General features: G+C 36.9%; 1 protein-coding gene across 6 annotated transcripts in view; it reads left to right on the top strand.

Annotated features, from left to right (window-relative positions):
* The window catches only part of OSBPL8 (oxysterol binding protein like 8), a 90,587-nt gene that overhangs the window by 65,583 nt on the left and 4,426 nt on the right, over nucleotides 1-20,578 (top strand). For all 6 annotated transcript variants that reach the window (XM_083838725.1, XM_083838729.1, XM_083838726.1 and 3 more), the window contains 16 exons: nucleotides 711-812; nucleotides 1,975-2,178; nucleotides 6,720-6,804; nucleotides 8,071-8,242; nucleotides 10,148-10,382; nucleotides 11,791-11,975; nucleotides 12,525-12,606; nucleotides 13,281-13,379; nucleotides 13,767-13,863; nucleotides 14,242-14,340; nucleotides 15,294-15,391; nucleotides 16,734-16,823; nucleotides 17,392-17,528; nucleotides 17,872-18,057; nucleotides 19,591-19,678; nucleotides 20,083-20,185. In XM_083838725.1, coding sequence (XP_083694851.1) covers nucleotides 711-812; nucleotides 1,975-2,178; nucleotides 6,720-6,804; nucleotides 8,071-8,242; nucleotides 10,148-10,382; nucleotides 11,791-11,975; nucleotides 12,525-12,606; nucleotides 13,281-13,379; nucleotides 13,767-13,863; nucleotides 14,242-14,340; nucleotides 15,294-15,391; nucleotides 16,734-16,823; nucleotides 17,392-17,528; nucleotides 17,872-18,057; nucleotides 19,591-19,678; nucleotides 20,083-20,185 — 2,062 coding nt within the window. The remainder of the gene's footprint in view (nucleotides 1-710; nucleotides 813-1,974; nucleotides 2,179-6,719; nucleotides 6,805-8,070; nucleotides 8,243-10,147; nucleotides 10,383-11,790; nucleotides 11,976-12,524; nucleotides 12,607-13,280; nucleotides 13,380-13,766; nucleotides 13,864-14,241; nucleotides 14,341-15,293; nucleotides 15,392-16,733; nucleotides 16,824-17,391; nucleotides 17,529-17,871; nucleotides 18,058-19,590; nucleotides 19,679-20,082; nucleotides 20,186-20,578) is intronic.

The following is a 20,578-nucleotide window of genomic DNA, read 5'->3' as shown; positions in this document are numbered from 1 at the left end:
TGTAGTCCTTGAGAATGCGTAAAATCATAGGGTAACTCAGAAGCTTATAAAATAATACAGGTTGCCAGGGGGCTCAGGACAATTACCTGCAATGAAATGACAAACTGTAATATCAAAGTTAGAGCTTGCATGCAGTACTTAATTTTTTTTTTGACTGACTTATTACCCCTGTGTTGGGACAAGACCATACTCCTCAGTTTGGCAAATACCATGTCAGGGAAACATTAAATTATTTATCACTAAAAGAGAAATATATGTTGCCTTGAATTTCTACTGGGGAGGGAAAGTAAGAGGTGGAGAAAAATTACTGATCAGATAAGGTACCTGTAAAAATCAGAATCTGGCTCTAAATTTGGTTTTGTGCTTTACACCAGGAAAGGAAGTGGGGGGTTGTTGTTTGTTAATCTATTTGTTTGGTCTATCTCATCCCTCACCATGATTCTAATAGGAGTTTCACAGTCCTCAGTCTTAAAAGCAAATTGCAGAAGAATCTGAGTTCAATTGCATTGGTAGCAGCTTTTGAAATATAGCATGGGATAGTTGTTTACAATTTGGGATCAAATACTGTGTTTTAAAGCTACTTATATCTATCTATCTTGCAAATTGAATTTAGCAGGTTTTACCTCAACTCGTATTTGTAGATGTCTTTTTGAGCTCTGATTAATTGCTTTTGTCTGTGGCATTGTAAATATTTTTATTAATATTTACAGGTTCAAAAGAAGAATTACAGAGAAGAAAAGAAGAGAGCTACAAAAGAATTACTCAGCACTATCACAGACCCATCAGTCATTGTTATGGCTGACTGGCTGAAGGTCAGAACCTAAATGTGAAACCTGAGTTAAAGATCAAGCAGCTGCTGCTCTCTGACCAGAATAGAAAAGGCTTGATCTCTTAGTTGCTGTTAATGTTTTTGTACAAACACAGCAGATACTAATTGTGTCCCAGAGGCTCTGTGCTCACATCCTACGGGAATAATAGAGGAACCTACTCCCACGTATTGCAGTGGCCATAGTCATGTGCATCTTGAATGTGTAGCTATCAACTTCTTATGAGTTAGCTTTATGATTCCAAGCCTGCCCTTTTTATTTTGCGCTTTGAATTAAAGCCCTGTTATATCTGTTACCAGCAGTGAAAGTGGATAAGTCATATTAGATATATGAATACCTATTTCTTTGTGTTTATTTCTGGTAATTTTCCTTTCCTCTCTAAGAACTAACTGTCCTCTAATAGTTGTACGAAAGGTGAGAGATGAATTTGTCAAAGATGGCAGTCATAATTCCTTAGACATTTAACAGTATTCCTTGGAAATTGTACAAGAAAAAAAAATCTCTTATCCATTTTATACTTAGCTCCAAACAATAGCTTGTCTGGGAGGTTTCTCAGGTTTTTGCAAAGTCCATGTAATCAGGTTAAAACATTGTTCAGAGGTCAAGTTGGCATTCTGTCCTACAAACGGAGGAAACTAAAACCCAGAGTTGACAAAACTGATTCAAGCAATCTAATCAGATGTGCAAATTCAGGGACTTAAAAGGATATTACATAGCACATGTGAGATGATATTAACAGCTGCTTATGAAAGATTTTATCTAAGAAATTTAAATATATCTGATTTATTTTGTGAATATCCTGTTTTTTTTTATCAGATATCTCCTGTTTTCAGAGAAGCTCTCTTTCCAAAGATTATTGTATCCTCATGCTAGCGATAAAATATGTTTGAGGTAGAAAAACACATGAAGGTTTCAGATGAATCTCCATACTTCACAGAATAAGGGTTCCTCAAGAAAGAGTAGAAGAACGAGCACTGAAATGATACCTTTTTGTTGTCTTTGATAAACATGGATAAACTTGAATAGACTTTGGTAAACTCTGCTTGGAATAAAAAATAATAATTTCAATTTTAATTTCCATTTGATTAAAGGGCACGGTTTTAGTACTGGGTTCGCTGGGATGTAGCTGTAACTATTTATCTTCTAGATTCGTGGTACCTTGAAGAGCTGGACCAAACTATGGTGTGTGCTGAAACCAGGAGTGTTGCTTGTTTACAAAACCCCCAAGAATGGGCAGTGGGTAGGAACAGTGCTCCTGAATGCTTGTGAACTCATTGAGAGACCTTCTAAAAAAGATGGCTTTTGTTTCAAACTTTTTCATCCTTTGGAGCAGTCCATATGGGCTATAAAGGTTAGTGGTAGCATGTATGGTTCTTAATGGGTAACTAATATTAGCCAACAAAGAGTAAAGTTAGCCTTAATGAAAAGTTGAGCTGCATTTTCTGTTATAACTTCTATTTGGTTTGTTTATTCTGACTATAAAACTTTAACACGTAGTCCTCTTCATCACAAAAAGTGTTTGATTTGTGCTGCTCTATATAGTTCAGACATATGATGTGTAGAGGGATGCCATTAAAGAGGCGTTACATCACTGATAGTCATGTAAGTGGAAGGAATGAGTATATGATATTGTATTCTGCATCAGTCTAAGTAATTAAGGAGGAAAGTGATTGAAAAAATGAAAGAGTCAAGATGTGTTATAAATATTTCCTAGTTTCCAACCCAATTTTCATGTAATAAAATGTCAGCCTAGTTCAATTTGCTTATAATAGTAGAAATTCAAATAGCTTCCTCGTACAATAACAACATATATTGCAACTAGTTAGCTAATTGTAGTGTTTGTTTTGGGCTTAAATTTTAGAAAGATAGGTGTTTCCTTTCCCTTCCGATGTCTGTTTGCTTTGCCATACTTGGCGTAATATTGTCAGCAGCTCTTAGCTGCAAGTGTTGAAAAGCACAGTGTGTTCTGCACCGCAAAGAGTTATTGCAATTTCTTGTAAGCATTTTTATTTTAATGTTCACTATTACTCATTGTTTATACTTCACTTAACAATTGTAGTCCTTGTTTTGTTTTTACGTTTGGAGAGGGAGTGCGGAAGCGCAGCACAAGTGAACATATTTACCTCCTAAAATGACATCTTGCTTCAGATGAAATTACTGTACAGTATTAGAATCCTTGTCATAATAAATTAATTATTATCTCTGCAACATACATCGTAATACAAGTACTAGTTGTGAGATTGTATCTTACGACTGATATTCTTATGAATCTTATATACGTGGTGCTGCTACATCTGGAGAATATGCTGCATTGTTTTTGTTTCTTCCTTGTATCAAACTGGGAAGTCAGTCAGCTAGTGTTATTCCTGATGTTTGTGATGTTCTTGCTGAATTACTATCATTATCAGTATTATCTAAATCTACTAAACTTACATCAAATCATTTGTAGTTCCATTTGATTAATTTTAATGCTGCTTAGGAAGACTTTTCACTAAGTAGTGGTGATCTCACATTTGCAGAACACAAACTTCATATCCTTTTTCAAAAATACAAGGTTTGTTGTTAATGTGATTTAATTATTTATGATCTTGTATACATACATTGCAAAGTGGTGGCCTGTCTGCAGAAGATCACAAATCAGTCTTATATTTCTTTATTGTTTGGCAATGAGAAATGGATTTGTTTGTTTTTTTAACTAGATATTTAGAATTTAGAGGACATGCCCCTCCAGATTTTTACTTTTTTAAGGTAGGTCAAATTTTGAACCTGAACAAGTTGATATTGTCCATTCTAAATGTGCTGAGAGCTGGAGTGGCGTTTGTTCATTTTGGTATGGCTATTTGCAGTTGAGAATTACTGGACTTAATTAGATGAGAGGCCTTAAAGTTTCAAACTACTTTCTGCCTTGTTTTCCTTGTCAAATATAACTTCCTAGTTACAGATTTATTACTGTGAGGCAAACTTCGATGAGCATAATAGCAATTGGCTGATTTACAGAGTAGATACACCAGAACAAGCAAGAAGTCTAAGACAAAATGAGTTGTGTTTGCCATCAGTGTAGGGCGATGACATTGCAAGAAATATTTACACAGTCATAAGTACTGCATGAGATTTTCTTGCTTGAACGCACTTCCCATAGTGTGTCCTTCTGGCAGATTGCAAATTCTCGTCTGCAGTAGTTTGCAGCCAGTCACTTAACGTGCTCCCTTATTCGTTGTGGCCTTCTGTGCTCTGAGGTACCCGATGCACTGTACCTTGTTCTTTCTTCCTCACATCCCAAGTCCTGATGCCATCTCACTTTTCTAAGATTAATAACTAGGAAAGCCACCACAAATAAATTTTCATAAATAGATTTATATAAGTGTGACTGCTTATCTAATTTTGCTGTTTTCTATGAATGTTCATGGTACTTGAGTTTTGCTGGCATGAGTATTCTGCAGAAAGAAAACTTCAAAGTTTTCCTTTAATCTGGTGGAACTTTTAGCTTGCCCTTTACTTTGCATTGGAGTACTTGTACAATCAGTTCAAAGAAAGTCACCTAACAAATAGAAACTAACTGTCTCTCCTGTACAGAACATTAATATACTGAAAACTGATTTTGAAATCACGATGAGTGATACCAAAGAAAAATGTCCAGTGCTCTTGAAACATTAATCAAATAAAGAAAATCATAATGCACAAGCAGTTACTCCAAAATAAGTCAACCTAGTTATTTGTTTAGTCAAATTATTAACTCAGTTTTAATTGTTGCATTGTCCCAGCACCTAGGGGAGTATAGGTTTCTCCAAAAAACAAAAACAAACAACAAAAAAACTTCATCTCTAAGTTTCAGTTGTTTGGTACGGAGTGAGTAATGCACCCTGTAGGCCCCCAGTATAACCCTAAATGAAGTTCTCATGGGGGCAGAGCGCTGCCCTTTGTGCCCTCTAGTCTGGCAGTTCTGAGGCCTTCTGGTGGCTGAGGCCTTGGCGCGGCGCTGGTGCAGCCGCAGTGCCGTAGCATCGTGCCATCCCCTTTGTGCAGCACCACAGGACCGCTCCCACCCCTTCTGTCCCCCAGGGCCCAGCGAAACCTCTCCCTTGCCTCCCACAGCGTGTCAGGTCCTTAGTGGCCCGCCCTCGAGACGAGGCGTGCTCTGCATGGTGTTGTCTCATGGTTCTCCTTAACTCCTAACCCTCACGTTGCCACTTCACCAACCACTTGGCATAGGTGCACCTTTCCTCTTGCTCTGAAGGGAGACTGTAACATAGCATCTCGCTTTTAACACCTGGGTTGCTTCTACTCTGTCTTATTCAGAAGTTTCTGAACATCATTTACACCAGCACTAGCTTGTGTGCATTGGTATTTAAGCACCACCAAGACTCCTCGTTAGCTGCCTCTCACCCTCAGAAACGTTCTGGCTGTTCCATATGCTTGCTCCTAAAATATCTGCTGTTCTCTGCTTTTGCTCAAAACTTCTGCTGGCTTTCAAATTCCCTCTTCCAAGTCTCGTACTGGCTTTTCATTAGGCTTCTGTAGGGAAATCAATCAAGACCAAAGTATGATAACTCATGTGTTAGGCAGGCTTAACCCAGCTGTCAACAATAGCTTCAAGTGTGTTCAGTACAGCCCTCTTTGCCTATCAGTAACTTTAATGTTCCCGTGGGTAAAAGTTTTTGAAGGGGCTTTAAAATGATTGCTTAGTATTTTATTTCAAAGCAAAGCTTGACAAAAATAGAAGGGTCTTTGGGATTTATTTTTTAAATTCTGAATGTGAAAAACTTAATAGTGAAAACTAAACTTCGGTGTTTGACATCCTCTGTGTTTCTTTTGGTTGAACTCAATGTCACGATGTCCTGCTGATTCTCTTTATAGAGGGACTTAAGCATCTACATGTCTTTTATGGGCCTGGGCATCATCCTTTCTTTCTTTATTTTTTCTTTTAAATATCAAGTCTGCAGTTAGGCATCTAAATACATTTGGGCACCTAAATATTTTTTGGAATTGACTATCAGGTGGTAGAGAGGTTGCAAGGAAAGAAGGAGGAAGAAAGGAAGAGTGGGTTCCTGTAGCAATACGTAGTGTTTGGGTGGGTGCAGTTATCTCCATTTTTATTTAAATATCAATTGATGTCTCATCAAATGTCATTGACTCATATCTAAAGACAGGCAAAAGTCATGCAGTGCTGGAGCATAAGATGCTGCTGAGATACCCAACGCATTCTCATGCAAAATAAGCATGAAGTGGATCATGGAGGAGGGCCGCCTGCTCTCTGCAGTGGTTTGGCTTGTCCTTATGTCTTTATACATTTTCTGAACCAAGGCATCTTCTCAGGAATTGGTAGGGATCTCTGCCCTCATCAAGAGGGAATGAGGACCAGAGGGGGAAGAGTTAGCAACCTTAAAAATGCGGGGCCTTCTGCTAGACAGCGTTGGTCAACTCCCTTAAATCGCCCCACAGGTGTGTCTTTTGTTTTCAAACTTACCTTTTCAGCCATGTGATCTCTCTGTACCCATCTGCAGTCCATGAAGGTGAGGTTCACCAGAAAGTGACCCCTCATAGCATTCCTTTTGATGCTTTTGTCCTTCTGCTGTAAATGGTATCAGCAGAGTGGTTCCAAGCTGTTATTGCAAGTCTGATTTACAAAAACAAAACAAAAAAACGCCAAAAATTATTTGAGTCCCAACGACCGTTCTCTTTAAAATGGGGTTGAATTGGGAGCTAGACTTAGAATGAAGTCTTTGAAGAAGAAACCCAGTAAAAGAGGGCTGTTCATCTTTCCATTCATGTTTTCATTAGATGTTGCTGAGTGACAGTAAATAGCCCTGCAGTGTGTCGGCTTATTACATGAATGATAAACTCTAAAACTGAATGTAAATGTCTGATGCTGTTGCTTGTTTTGTGTATTTCAAGGGTCCAAAAGGTGAAGCAGTTGGTTCTATAACTCAGCCATTACCCAGCAGTTATTTGATCATCCGAGCCGCTTCAGAATCAGATGGTAAATAGATACTTCAGTATTTTTCCACCGTGACAGCAGGCAGTTATTAGAAAGAGATTGTTTCGGTTGTCTTACTGTCTGTTACAGCACTGCGCTTGTAGTTCCGTGCTGGCGAAAGGTCTCCCTTAGCTTAGTACTTTCGGTTGTTACTGGCAGTTTTTCGTGGTCACTAAAGAAGGCTGAACTGAATAAATTGTCCCTGAGCTCCTTGCAGTTTCCCTGCTGTGGCTGGGTTGAGGAGGGGGAAGAGGTAGTTTCAGACTTAATTACATTAATTTATGCCTAAATTTTCAAGCTAATTGCTTTCAAAAATGCAAATGTGGATGTATTTTATTTGTGTTGAAAGTATTTGTGTGTTTTAAAACGCAACAGTTTTGCAGAGTTTTAGTATTAAGAGCTCCCTCTAAATGTAGGTTTTTAACACCATCACTGAGGAAAGGTGGTGGTTAATATTGGTGCAGCCACCTTGAAAGGTTACAAAATGGAAGCAGTTTAAGACTTGTGTAACCTTCTTAACAGCTGCTTTTCTTCTAATGATAATTAAACATAAGGTCCCTGAAGACCTTAAAAGTAAGACTATTTGCCTTCAAATCAATACATAATTATTTTTAAATGTAGTGTATTGAAGAGAAATAGAAGTAATATGTTGGGATTATATACTTGTAATTCATTGTTAAGTGTAAAACTGTACTGTCTTCATTTTTTAACTTTAAATGCTTTTATTTTTTATTGTTTATGAAAAACTACTACTTTGGAAAATTGATTACATACAGGGAAATGAAGAGATGAGAGGATAAAACATGCTTTAAAAAAAAAATCCAATATTGAAATGGCATTTATATGCTATTAAAGTTCTTTTCCATATTGTTATTGTATTACGCTAAAAAAAACCTGTGCTAAGTGACACAGTTACTTAGTCTTCAAAAGTAGAGCGTGGCTGCAGGCAAGTTTGGAGAAATTCAGCAGTCAGGGCCTTAATGGAGCCATACTTGCATTAAGGAAGAAATGCTAGAATATGCTGTAACTGAATCATGATTTATCTTGCTTGGCCTGCCCTGAAACATCTCTTGTACCAGAGCTGGGTGGTTGTGAGTTGTTTTGCCCCTGCTAGGCCATAAAATCCAGTACACGTAACATAGAACAGCTCCAAAGTGTGTCTTCAAAGGGTAATGTAAACAGACTCAAAAGGATTGTGAATTTAGGAAACGGAAGTTGTACAGTTCAGTTAAATCCTTAATTTTCATATAATAATAAATTTGTCTTTAGGCAGGTGTTGGATGGATGCTTTGGAGCTGGCTTTGAAATGTTCAAGTCTCCTTAAACGTACGATGATTAGGGAAGGTAAAGAACATGATTTGAACTCTTCATCAGACAGTGCTCATGTCTCTTTCTATGGTCTGCTTCGTGCTAACAACTTAAACAGTGGAGAAAACTTACCGTAAGTAAATGAATCACTAAACCTGGTTGTTCTTCTGGCAGAACCTTGTAGCAATAACTTCACTTCTCCAAAGGGAGGATCTCTTTTAAGGCTGTAGTTCCTTTTGCTCCTGAGTTCTCTTTATATGCCTTATTTGTACTTTTTTTTTTTTTAATATGTGGGTAAAATGAAAAAAATATATTTATTTTGTGCAAAGCAGATACAGAGGGCAGCTTGGCCCAAGGAACTCAAAGTTGCTTATTACATCAATAAGTTGAAGTACTCAGTTAAACTGTTAAAGTTTAATTTTATTTATCCTGAACTTGGTCTATCTTGCTTGCTTCACATGAAAAAAAAAAGTTTAGTTTGTGTGACAAAAGTAGGCTGATATGAATATAAGTTGCTGTTCTTTGGTTAAAGTATGAATAATGCTAATGTTATTTAAATGGTTTTAGTTATGTCTCAGCTTTGAATCATCAGAAGGGTCACTAGTGCTTCAGTCAGCCTATTACTAAATTAAACAAAAGTTGAAATCGTCTGTTATTACCTGGTATCAAATGTTTGAGTGCCCGTGAATAACGAACTCCCTGTTCATTTCAATAAATGCTTTCAGCCAAATTTTGGGGAACGTAAGCTTTTGTGAAAATACATCAATAACAATCATGGTGAATGCGTGGTGCTTTCAAACGCTTCAGTTGTGGCATCAAAGTGCATTAGAAACATATAAAAGATTTAGTCCTTTATTTGACATAATTGGGTTTGAAGGTTGGGCTTTGCACAGTTTTTCTCAATGATCTTCCACCAGTTCAGTGTCCTTTCAGACTGACATAAATTCACTTTGAATAATCCCTCATACACGAAGATTTAGCTGCTTATGTCTGTTCTGGTCGGGCAGGACTTTTATACCGCTGTTAAGAGTACACTCCTGTATTTGAGACAGAGGTAAAGGCATGCATAAGGAGAAATGCACTTTTTTTCTGGCATAGGTAGTTTTAGAAAAGCTGAGAAAAGGCAAACTTGCTTCCAGTCCAGATTCAAGGCCCTGTCAAGATGACCGTGCAGTGTTTTGCCCAGGTAGAGTTTTACTCCTTCCCCTGTCTCATGGAAACAATAAAACTTCTGTGTACAACTCAGCTGGAGGTCTCTGGTTGTGAATAATGGTTTAATATCATCAGCTGGCCCCAATTATGATTAGAGCAATTAGCTACATCTGCTAAGTCTAATTAAGACTAATAGTTTAATTAAGTAGATCTTTGGATGTAGCATACTGTAAGAGTGTTCGGTGTGCTTAACTAACTAAGCAATAAAAACTGCAGGCGTAGTTTTAACAGGGTAGGCAGGAAAGGGAGAAAAGGTGAAAGCATTTTAGCTTCAGCTGAGAGCTAGCCTTTTACATTTTTTGATGAAGTCACAGCAGAGGGTGCCTCAGCCTTCCTGGGAACAACTGCGTAACCTGCAGAAGGAAGTGTGTTGGGCAGTTAATGAGGAGTTGAAAATCATTATTTATTTATACTGCCTTAATGTGGGAAAGGAGGTGTTATTCTCTACCTACCAATTAGTGCCTCGTGTGAAGTATCACTTCAGTTATGGAATTCCCTCTTCACTTTATCTTTCTTCGTCTCCAGTGGAGAGTCTCTTCCCCTCCTTATTAATCAGAGTTTGAGAATATAGTAGTTAAATATAAAAGCAAACTGACCTTGGTGCATTTAACAGTTCAGTGAGATCACTGCATGCTGTATGTTTCCAGCAAAGCAAGTTTGACATTGCTGCCAGACCAGGGTTGATACTGGTACTTTTATCATGTTGGTTTTTTTTTTGTTTGTTTGGGTTTTGTTTGTTTTTGGTGGTGGTGGTTGTTTTTTTTATCAGGAAACACGAGATTATTGTGTGGAGCTAAAAATTTCATTTAGCTTTTATTTTGTGTAGGTTAAATGACAGTGAAATTGAAAGGCATCACTTTAAAGACCAGGATATGTACTCTGATAAATCTGATAAGGAAAATGATCATGATCATGACGAATCTGATAATGACGGATTGGGGAAAAGCGAAGAAAGCGACAGCGACACATCAGAGCGACAGGATGATTCTTATGTTGATCCAGAACCAATTGATATCAAGGAAACTACGTATTTGGAACAAAGTCATGAAGAACTTGGGGAGGTAAAAGTGCTGTTTATGTACTGAGCAGGCTGCTTTGCCAAATGGAAGCTGATATTTTAAGGGGCACGCTGTATTTGAGAGCTGACTTACAGGACTGCCTTTCATATTCTCAACAATACTGAGGGAAAAAAATCTGTCCACCATTGTTCTGCTCTGCTACATCACTTCAGTGCTTCTGAGTCTGTAAGAAAGATAATGAGATTATTTGGAGTATTCCTCAGAGAAAAGGAGCTCATTTTGAAAGGGCCACCTGCAGCAGAAGTTGACCATATCTGCCCATCCTTTTGTTACTATTTCTGTTTTTTATTAACTCCTGCTTTGCTGTGTTTTTTTTTTTCTTCAAGTAAAAATCTTCAGGTTGAAGATTTTATTGCAAGCTGACACCTCTATTTTTTTATTGCAAGAGAGGAGTTAAGCAGCCATGGAGTTTACAGAATTCAGTGGAAGGCTTGCTGTGTTTCTGATGTTCCCCTTGCATTCTATTGTGATGCCCAAAGTTTCTGTTCCACTTCTGCAGATAGTCTTACACACCTACACAACCAAATGCGAGAGGGATTTGGATGTTTTACTTGCTATAAAGATACTAAAAATTGAAGAAGAAGAAATTGAGATGAACTTACTTAAAATCTCTCTCCTTTTCTCAAGTGCTAAGTATGAGTTATTACCTAATGCTCGTTTTATATATTATATATACACACACACACCTGTATCTACCATATGTATAAACTTTGTGCTTTGTTGCTTTCCAGTATTGTTTCTAGAAGAAGCAATGGTTTAAGAAAAGCTGAGGAGTTCAAGATGACAGTGAATTCTTGTTATATGCGTTTTAGAACTGTTCTGTAAAGAGGGATGTTTTTCCTACAGCCCTTGATTTTACATTTCAGAGACTCTAAGGAAGAATATCTCCTTGGACAAAAAAGAGCGTATTTGTGTGTGGCTGCTGTTTTTGCTTACTTACCCCTAAGCAGTGGTTTTCTTTGAGGAAAACTGCTGATACTATTGACTGGTCAAGGTAGTGAAAAGCATAAATATAACAATGTTTACAGTGGGGAAAAGATGACAGAATGAACAGCCCTTTGCTATATAAATCCCATGTGTGAGAACACAGAAAAATGTCCTTGATGTCTAGGAAAGGGCTAAGGGAGCATTTTTGAACAATATCTCATTTTTTTTCTGTTTCAGGGCTGATAAAAACAAATGCAGATTTTAATGCTGAATAGTAAATCTAGCATCCTACACTAAATATGCATCTGAAGTGTATTTATAGCAACTTGTTTTTTCTACTTCTCTGAGCATTTCGAGTATCTGTTTTTCATTCTTACTGCATCTTTAGAATGTGTTGACTGACCTGTCTCTTGGAGGATTATTTTCATTCTCCTTTCTCTAAGCAGTTTCTCATTCATCCTAGGCGGGGGAGGCTGCTCAGACAGAAGTAGTGTCAGAAGAAAACAAAAGTCTGATCTGGACATTGCTGAAGCAAGTCCGTCCGGGAATGGACTTGTCCAAGGTTGTACTGCCTACGTTTATCTTGGAACCTCGTTCTTTCCTTGACAAGCTGTCTGATTACTACTACCATGCAGATTTCCTCTCCGAGTGAGTCAATCCTCTCTCTGGTTTTCTTTCTTTTCTTTTTTTAAGCTGAAATGAGATAGCAGTGAGATCCCTAAGTCTTTGTTGCTTGGCGTGGTCTACTTAAACAACATCATCGACTGCTTAGTCTGAATGCTTGCCTGACAATAGATCAATTGTCAAATGCCCTTGTGTTCTGAAAATGAATGGCCTAAGAGCTTATATGGTACATTTTGAAGTCTGTTCCCTCTTAGTAATTTAATAGCAATTGTGTAGCAAACATTTCTGTTGCAGCTTTTGGAGACTGATTGGAAGAATTTTCAAAATTGTTATTTTTTCCTTTTCTTTCTCTGGAATGCATATCTATAATGGTAGAACAGTACCAGTTAGCCTTTTTTAAAAAATTGTTAAATTCCATTAAGCTTTAGAATTTATTTACCTGCTTAAAGAAAGCTAATAAATTAAATAGTGTTATAATAAATTAAATAGTTTATTATTAAAGCTAATAAATTAAATAGTGTTATAATTGAAACAATACTGATATTTGATCTGTACTTTCTGTATGTTTCGTAGAGCTGCTCTTGAAGAGAATGCTTACAACCGCATGAAAAAAGTAGTGAAGTGGTATCTGTCTGGATTCTACAAAAAACCAAAGGTGTTTTTTCACATATTATTTTGTCTTTACTTTAGAGGTTGTGTCTAGTTTGAGGGCTTGGGGATGTGCTGGAGTTTTTATTTCATTATATTATTATGCTTTTTTTTTTTTTAAAGCAAGGTTAAGTCTTCATTATTTGTGCAAATGCATTGTGGACCTTTTTTGGTCCCTACCTATGCTTAAAAGACTGTGTTCAACTGTGCTTTGAAGTGGAAATATAATTAAACGTTTTGACATAAAGTCGAGCCATTTCTGTGTTCTTCAGTGATAGCATGGTATGGTTGGAGGAGTAATATTTCCACTACTGTGGAAATAGCTGTATACTAAATATTCTTTAAGATTAAGTTGGCAGGAAGTAGTATTCAAAGACAAGACTGCTTACTACCCAACTTCAAGCAAAATGTCTATAGTAATTCTGCAACAATTCTTAAATTCTTTTTGCTTAAATTCTAGCCTGGAATGGCGTAGCAGATACACAGATTTATGTGCTAGTTTCCTTAGTTTGAAGAATAGAATAACTGAGCATAATATTCAAATGTCAAAATCAGGTACAATGTGCTTTAGCCCATGTGTTATGCTTTTTTTTTTTCTAATCTTCAGTGACAGACTGGTAAATTATTCTGCGAGTTCTCTACCTGCATTGTATGGTTACTGTCTGTTCTGTTTCTGTTTAGGGATTAAAAAAGCCGTACAATCCTATACTTGGTGAGACTTTCCGCTGCATGTGGATTCATCCCAGGACGAATAGCAAGACTTTTTACATTGCAGAACAGGTAGCTGCCATAACCAGCACAAACATTTTTAAGAAAAATAAATGAGTTAGACCTTTTTGTGCTAGACAAATGATGTGTCAGTATTTATATGGATGCATAGTATCCTAAAACCTCTTCTGATGAGCATAGTTCTTAGACAGAGAGAAAGGTGTTTCTAGCATTTCTGTTCTGTCTTCCTCTAGAACAAGTCAGGTATTAGTTAACTATTAAAATTGATTTAAATGTGTGATTTTTATCTCTAAAGATTATAGTCACATCTAATATTAATTGTATTCTATTGTGTACAACTTGAATTTTGCATTCTGTCTGTATTAGCTCAAGGTTTGTATTACATTGCCTGTTTTTTTGTTTTGTTTTGTTTTTTCAAATAAATTTTTTTTTCAACAGGTATCCCATCATCCTCCAATATCTGCCTTCTATGTTAGCAACCGCAAAGATGGTTTTTGCCTTAGTGGTAGCATTCTGGCCAAATCAAAATTCTATGGTAAGTAGTGTGATGGGGGAGTTTTGTTTTGGTTGGTTGGGGTTTTTTTTGGTTGTACTTTTACTGAGGAGTGTAAAAGCAGTGCAAATGAGTTGTGTTTTGTGGATGAAGGAAGACTTTCAGAAGAATCAGGGTTTTGATCATTGTATTATACTTGTCTTACAAAGTTTTTACTAGTGGTCTTTAGAATTTTAATTTCTATTTTACAATATTTTAATTTTTAATTGGTGATAATGTGTATTATGGTGGCTTCACCAGACAGCATATATTGCAGTGCTAAGTATACTGATGTTTTTAATTCTGTTGCTCACTTACTAGGAAATGTTGACTGTCATCTTGCTGCAGGGTGTGAAATGTGTTTCTCTGTTTGAATTTCAGGGAATTCATTATCTGCCATACTAGATGGAGAAGGACGGCTAACATTCCTAAACAGGGGAGAGGATTATGTAATGACTATGCCATATGCTCATTGTAAAGGTACTGTTTTTTTCATTCTCTAGATGGCAAAGTTGTGAGAACAGAAGTTTATTATTCTAAATAGTGTATTATTATAAATTCTATTACTGTGTCAGATTCGAGCTTGTCATCTTAGAATAATCTTCTGAACACGGGCAACGTTGGTGGTTCTATGCTTCCACATACCTCATGGGGAGAAAAAATGTTTAAGCAATCATCTATTTTTGGCATGGAAATGGATATTTAAAAAAAAAAATACTAAGAGCACATATGGCTATCTGTCATTACATGACAATTTACCGTTTGAGTTGCTTTCTTTTCTAAAGAATAGCTTTCAGTTTCTCCAATGTTTTCCTATTGGAAAAGTCAGTGTAGTATCTACACCTCACTGTGTGATTTGAGTGCAAATCATGACCATTTGTCTTTAGTTCTGCTGTTGGAAACTAGTCAGTAGTTCCTTTCTGGAACGTTAGTAGTTGTACAAAATACATTGCAGCATTGCTGGGTTTTCTACTTTCACATTCTCTGCCACAATTGCTTTTTCAGAAGCCAGAATCAACAGCTCTAAGATTTTTTAGAGATGTATGGTGAATGAGTTAGCAGAATTATGTGACTTGACATTACTTTGGTAGGCTTTTCTCTTTCTGTTTTTTGTGGATGTTTTAACATTGTTGGATTCTTGTATGGTTTTGTTGAGAAAAATAATACTGAACAAGTAAAAAGCACCTTACATACATACAATCAAATCAAACAAGAAGAACTAGTGTGACTAGTAGTGCCAACAGAGAATGTGCAGGGAGGGAAAAAGTGCGTGCTGAAAAAAACATACTTGCATAGGCATCTGTTGTATGTAAAATGTATTCAGTGTTTTAAATGCTGGACTGCAGGGGAATCCTACTCTAGGAAATGGGCCCAAAGAACTTTATTTTTTATCTTGTCCGGTTAGAAATTTTCATGTTGGCTCTTTCTTGCAGGAATTCTGTATGGCACAATGACCTTAGAGCTTGGTGGAACAGTCAATATCACCTGTGAAAAAACTGGCTACAGTGCAACAATTGAATTCAAACTCAAGGTCAGTGAACGCTGCAAGTGGGCATGAGAATAAGTGTTAGAATATTAAATATATATATATATATATATATAATCAGGTCAAGCCTTAGATACAATCTCATTTAATTTTCTTTAATATGGAATTGTCTTCTCTGGAAACTGAAGAATTTTCATATTAATTGCCATGTGTGTCTAGCTATGTGTATCTAGCAAATAGTGATTAAATTAAAAAAGGGAGTTATATTGTCATCTGTTTATTTAATGTACTCTTCTGTTTCCAAAGGTCTTGACTGAAGCTCTGTCTTAGCCTCTGATCATAAGGACACTTCTGTCACAGTGCTAACATATTGCTACGAAACTTAAGAACAACTTGGCTAGGGCAGGGGCAGGAGGAAGCAACAGTCGGTCTTGTTTCCAGCAGCGGCATCTGTGTGTGTCTGGGAACGTGTGCAAGAGCAGGGGAGCTCCTCGCACAGGAACTGATCAGCAGCTCAGTTTTTCTGTCTTGTGAATATTTCATGGAGATTTTCAGTTCTCTGAAAATGTTCAGGGTCTTTTTAATCTGGAGAACTCAAACCCAGGTTCCCTTCTTCCACCCTGAATAAAACTTCAAACAAAGGTGGTGCAAGGGTTTCTGCTGACATTCGGATCAGCCTAATGCCCAGCATTAAGGAGCAGTTTTGCATACTATTTTTGGCAGCTCTGTTTGCTATAGAAGCACCCACCCAGTTGCAAAGGCTAAAGAAAGGTTTCTCAGCTACATGTAAATGGCTTGAACTTCTGAAAAATATGTTTGCCATCTTTGAGGCAGAAACTGATTCAAGGTTAAACAAATAGCCATTAAAGAGAAATGTACATATGGAGAGGAAAACTGTATTCAGTTGAGATTATAGGGGAAACTTAAAAGTTAGGAGGCTGTAGTAATGGAAGTTTTGCCTCATCAACACACAGGATACATGTGCAGACTATCAAAAAGGCTGAAGAAAATTCCCGGCAATCATTTTTTCTTGTTGCTTTTTTCAGAGTTAATCTCTAGTAACAAAGAGTCCTTGGCAAAGTGGTGAGATTTGTATAGCAAATGACAGTTTCCTCCAAGATATCATCACGTCGCTGTTTTCTGCATTATTTGCCCTTTTCTTTCCAGATTTCTTAGCCAATTCATATGCTTTTGTTCAGCAAAGCTTTTGAGAAAATACAGAGAGAATAACTTCTTTCTGGGGTTGTTAGACAGAAGTTGTGATACTGAAAGCAATCGGGGCTGTTTATATCAGATTTCATAAATCACTTAATTCCTTAACACTCAACATATATGCCAGTAATTTGCTATTAAAATAAACATGGAGGCATTTCTTTTTGTTTTGCAGCCGTTTTTAGGTAACAACGACAGTGTTAATCAAATATCAGGGAAAATTAAGCTTGGCAAAGAAGTTCTGGCTATTTTGGAAGGTCACTGGGTAAGTAGTGAGTGATAGTGCTGTGTAAATTCTGGCAAGTGAAAACAGCACTTAGTTACAAAAATAAAGACACCTAAATTAAAAAAAAAAAGTTGATTAAATGCCACTTTCATTGAAAATATCTTTTTATAGTTAACCAGTTCTCAAGAATGACCTTAGATTCAATGTACTGTTAATTGCAGCCCTTACAGGTGGAAAAGTTGAGTATGTTTGATTAGTTCCTGATGAAAATACTTTTCAACTTGTAAAATGTTTTAATATAAGTGGTAGTATTATGAGAAATTGTTATGGCATCAGCATGAAATTTTTAAATTTGTTTTAGTTCTGGTGAGGTGACACTGGTGCCGCTGTTGGACATGGTTAATGGTTCCATTGTGTACCTATTCCAAGCTAGAGCCAGCGCAGAGTGCAGAAATTGAATTTTGTAATTAGCATATGTAATTATTTTTAACTGCATTTATCTGAAATAAATTCTTGTTGAAAAAAAATGATTATTCTTTCTGTTCGTATTATTTTGGCACTATTTGAGATTATTACAGTTAAGGTAACTGAACTATATATGTTACAGGACAGTGAAGTTACTATTAGGGACAAGAAGACAGATGTTTCGGAGACATTCTGGAACCCAACGTCTGATATCAAGCAGCGTAGGTTACCTAGATACACCGTGAAGTTCGAAGAGCAGGATGACTTTGAGTCAGAGAAGTAAGTTCACTTTGGAAGCACTTACAATTATTTTTTACAAAATAGAATTCATTATCTTCTCCAAATTGCAAAAATTAGCCAGTAGCTGTTGTTTTCCTTCCTTCATGTATTTGTTGATACTGACGTGTAAAACAAGAAAGCAATAGTGTTAAATACTAAAAGTTTATTATTTATGAATCTTACAGTCATAGAAGGTCTTGTTGGAAATGTAGATAAAAGGTATATTACAATACAGTAATGTCTTCTTTAGAGGTTGATCCCCTCACTTAGCCTATAATTAGGGAAATATTTTCAGTCAGTTGTTATAAACAGATTGTAACTCTTTATGTTGCTTATTTGTCAGGCTTTGGCAGCAAGTGACTAAAGCAATAAATAATAAAGACCAAACAGAAGCTACTCAAGAGAAATATGTTCTGGAAGAAGCTCAGAGGAGGAGTGCCAAAGAGAGGAAACTTAAGGGTGAAGAGTGGACATGCAAGCTGTTCGATCAGGATTCAGTCACAGGAGAATGGCACTATAAATACGCTGAGTGAGTGCTGGAATGCTTATACCAAAACTGCTAGTTAAACGCTTGGTAGTGCCTCTGAGACTCTTGTTGTGCGTCCGGGAGCACAAGAACTCAGAGTTATTCAAATGCAACAAATATGCAGTGCTACTCAATGTACCTACTAATATGCTTCAACCAAGATCCGTAATTTTTTAGCTGAACTTGGGCTGAACTTCACCAAAGAGAGGGCATTAATAAGTAATGCTGAAAAGACAGTGATTGCTAAATCAGGCAAATATGTTTCAGGTAATCATTGCAATGGGCTTTTCTGTCTTGTTGGTTTTTTATTTATTATTATTTTTCTCTTTTTGGTTATGTGCCTCTATACATTCATGCTACATTCAAGAATTTTCTAGGGCACGGTGCTTTGGGGTGCATTGTGCATATTTCTTGTCTCCTCGAGGCCTTGTGGTTCAAGTATTTGCCACAGAAGTGTTAGAATGTGCTAGAAAGCAGTCTGTGCTGTCAGCTATCACTGGAAGAAATTTCTGACTCCTTTTCTGTATATGAAGCCAACTCACCACCTGGGCCATATAGAGAGCAGAGTCTTTTATGGTCGCTGTGAAGATGTGTTCAGTGAGCTGTGGAATTTAAGATACCTGAATTAGAAACCAGGATTAGGGATACAGGTATCGGGATTGCAGCTTTGAAAGACCTTTGGGAGAGGAATGCCTTGTTCTTACCTGGTTACTGTAGATGATGTTTAACTTAAGCTAAGTTAAGCTAAGATGTAAATGCAGGTGTATGTTCACGACATCTGAAACAGATGCAAATATTTTAAAAGGCATACAGGAAGAGATGAAAGGAAATCCGTGTTTAATCTGCAGTTGCTGAAGCTGTGCGTCAGAATGATCTCCATGCAGCTGACTTGCAGTTTCTGTCCTGCAAAGGCCATGCTCAGTGAGAATGTCTGTCTTTGCCTTTGGCTACTTGTTATTCTCCAATGAGCTCTGTCTTTTGTTTGATTTTTTTTTTTCATATCAACCTGCACCTGGAAAAACACTCTTAAAAATCTGAGCAAGCAAACTGTATGTAGCTCAGTACTGCTTCTTGATCGGTGTTGATTATCATTAGCCACTTTGGAATGAAAGCAGTCTGGGGGGATGACTGAGTCTTAATCTCTTCTTCCTAGGCATACTGGCAAACAGAGATAAAAGTGTTAGAGTTATTATGGCAGTCAATAATATAGAGTATTTAGTGCCTTACCTTGGTCATTTAAAAGGAAGAAAAAAAGGCAAAAAAGCAGCCCAAAGTAATAACAAAAAAATTCCCCTCATTTCCCTGTAGTTCTAGAATAATAACTATGTTATGCAGAAAACCTCTCCATGTTGACAAGTACGTAGCTCTGGCCAGATGCTTTCATAATAATACTGCTGGTTAATATGACGGCTTGTATTCTTACCACTGCCTAGGGAAAAAGATCATTAACCTATACATACTGAATAGTTTCTGAGCAAGAAAATATTTCTCATTTAAATTGCTGTGGTATTAATCATTTGTATTCACTTTGTCTAGTACCAGGCCATGGGATCCTTTGAATGATATGATCCAATTTGAAAAAGATGGCACAATCCAAACAAAAGTTCGACACCGGACACCAATGGTATGTACCAGTTTTGTTATCCTGTGCAGAAAGATTCACACAATATAAACAAGTGCTCGGATATATTGTGTGATGTGTGTGAAGGTCCTCAGAGCATTGGGAGGGTTAGAAAATATTGTTTTTACCATCCAAAAATGTGGGTTACCTGATCCATAGGGTTTCACTTCTGTGATGCGTCCTGACTGGCAGGGATGGCTTAATTGGGTAGGGATATAAAATAACACAAACTTGAACTCGATGGTTTAATATGGCCTTTCTCTTAAATAGAACTTTGGGTTGTGTTTATATCAACAATCTTAGCTTTGACTTCTGTAAGATATTGTGTTTTTAACTATTGCTGTCAGAATGTGCTGCTTTTGCTACAGTTCTGGTTCTCTGGAAATAATTCATAAGCTTAATTGTAGGTTAGTGTTCCAAAAATCAAGCGAAAACCAACCAGCCAGAAAAAAGGGGAGTGTGGTTTCTCATCCCCTGAGCCTGATAACCAGGATTCCTCTGGAAGTGAAGGTAGGAAAAAATACGTTTTTGTACAAACATAACAAATCTATCTGACGGTTAAACAGTGTTCTGTAGTCACACATGCTCTTCTTATTTCAAGATGTTTGTGTTACAAAATAATACGTTCTTTAGATAACACTTCAGTACGAAGCACATTCTGGAAAAACAAAAGCAGCAGAATGGCTCATGGTCTTAATTGCCTTTCCTGCCCTCTTAAATATCAATATGTAGGATAAGGTAGGCTTCAGTGCTGCACGTATTTAGTATCTGGAAAACAAATTGTGTTTGTAAGCTCTTTTCTTAAAACAAAGTGAGTTGTTTTAATTAGTAGATCAGTGTGTTGATAGAGACAGATTTTTGTTGTTGAATTTCTGCAAGCATTCTCAACAATACAGTGAGAGT

Source organism: Anser anser, assembly GCF_964211835.1.
Source record: "Anser anser genome assembly, chromosome: 1".
Lineage (NCBI taxonomy): Eukaryota > Metazoa > Chordata > Aves > Anseriformes > Anatidae > Anser > Anser anser.
Note: the sequence above shows the minus strand (reverse complement) of the source record. Positions and strands in the feature narration are given on the sequence as shown.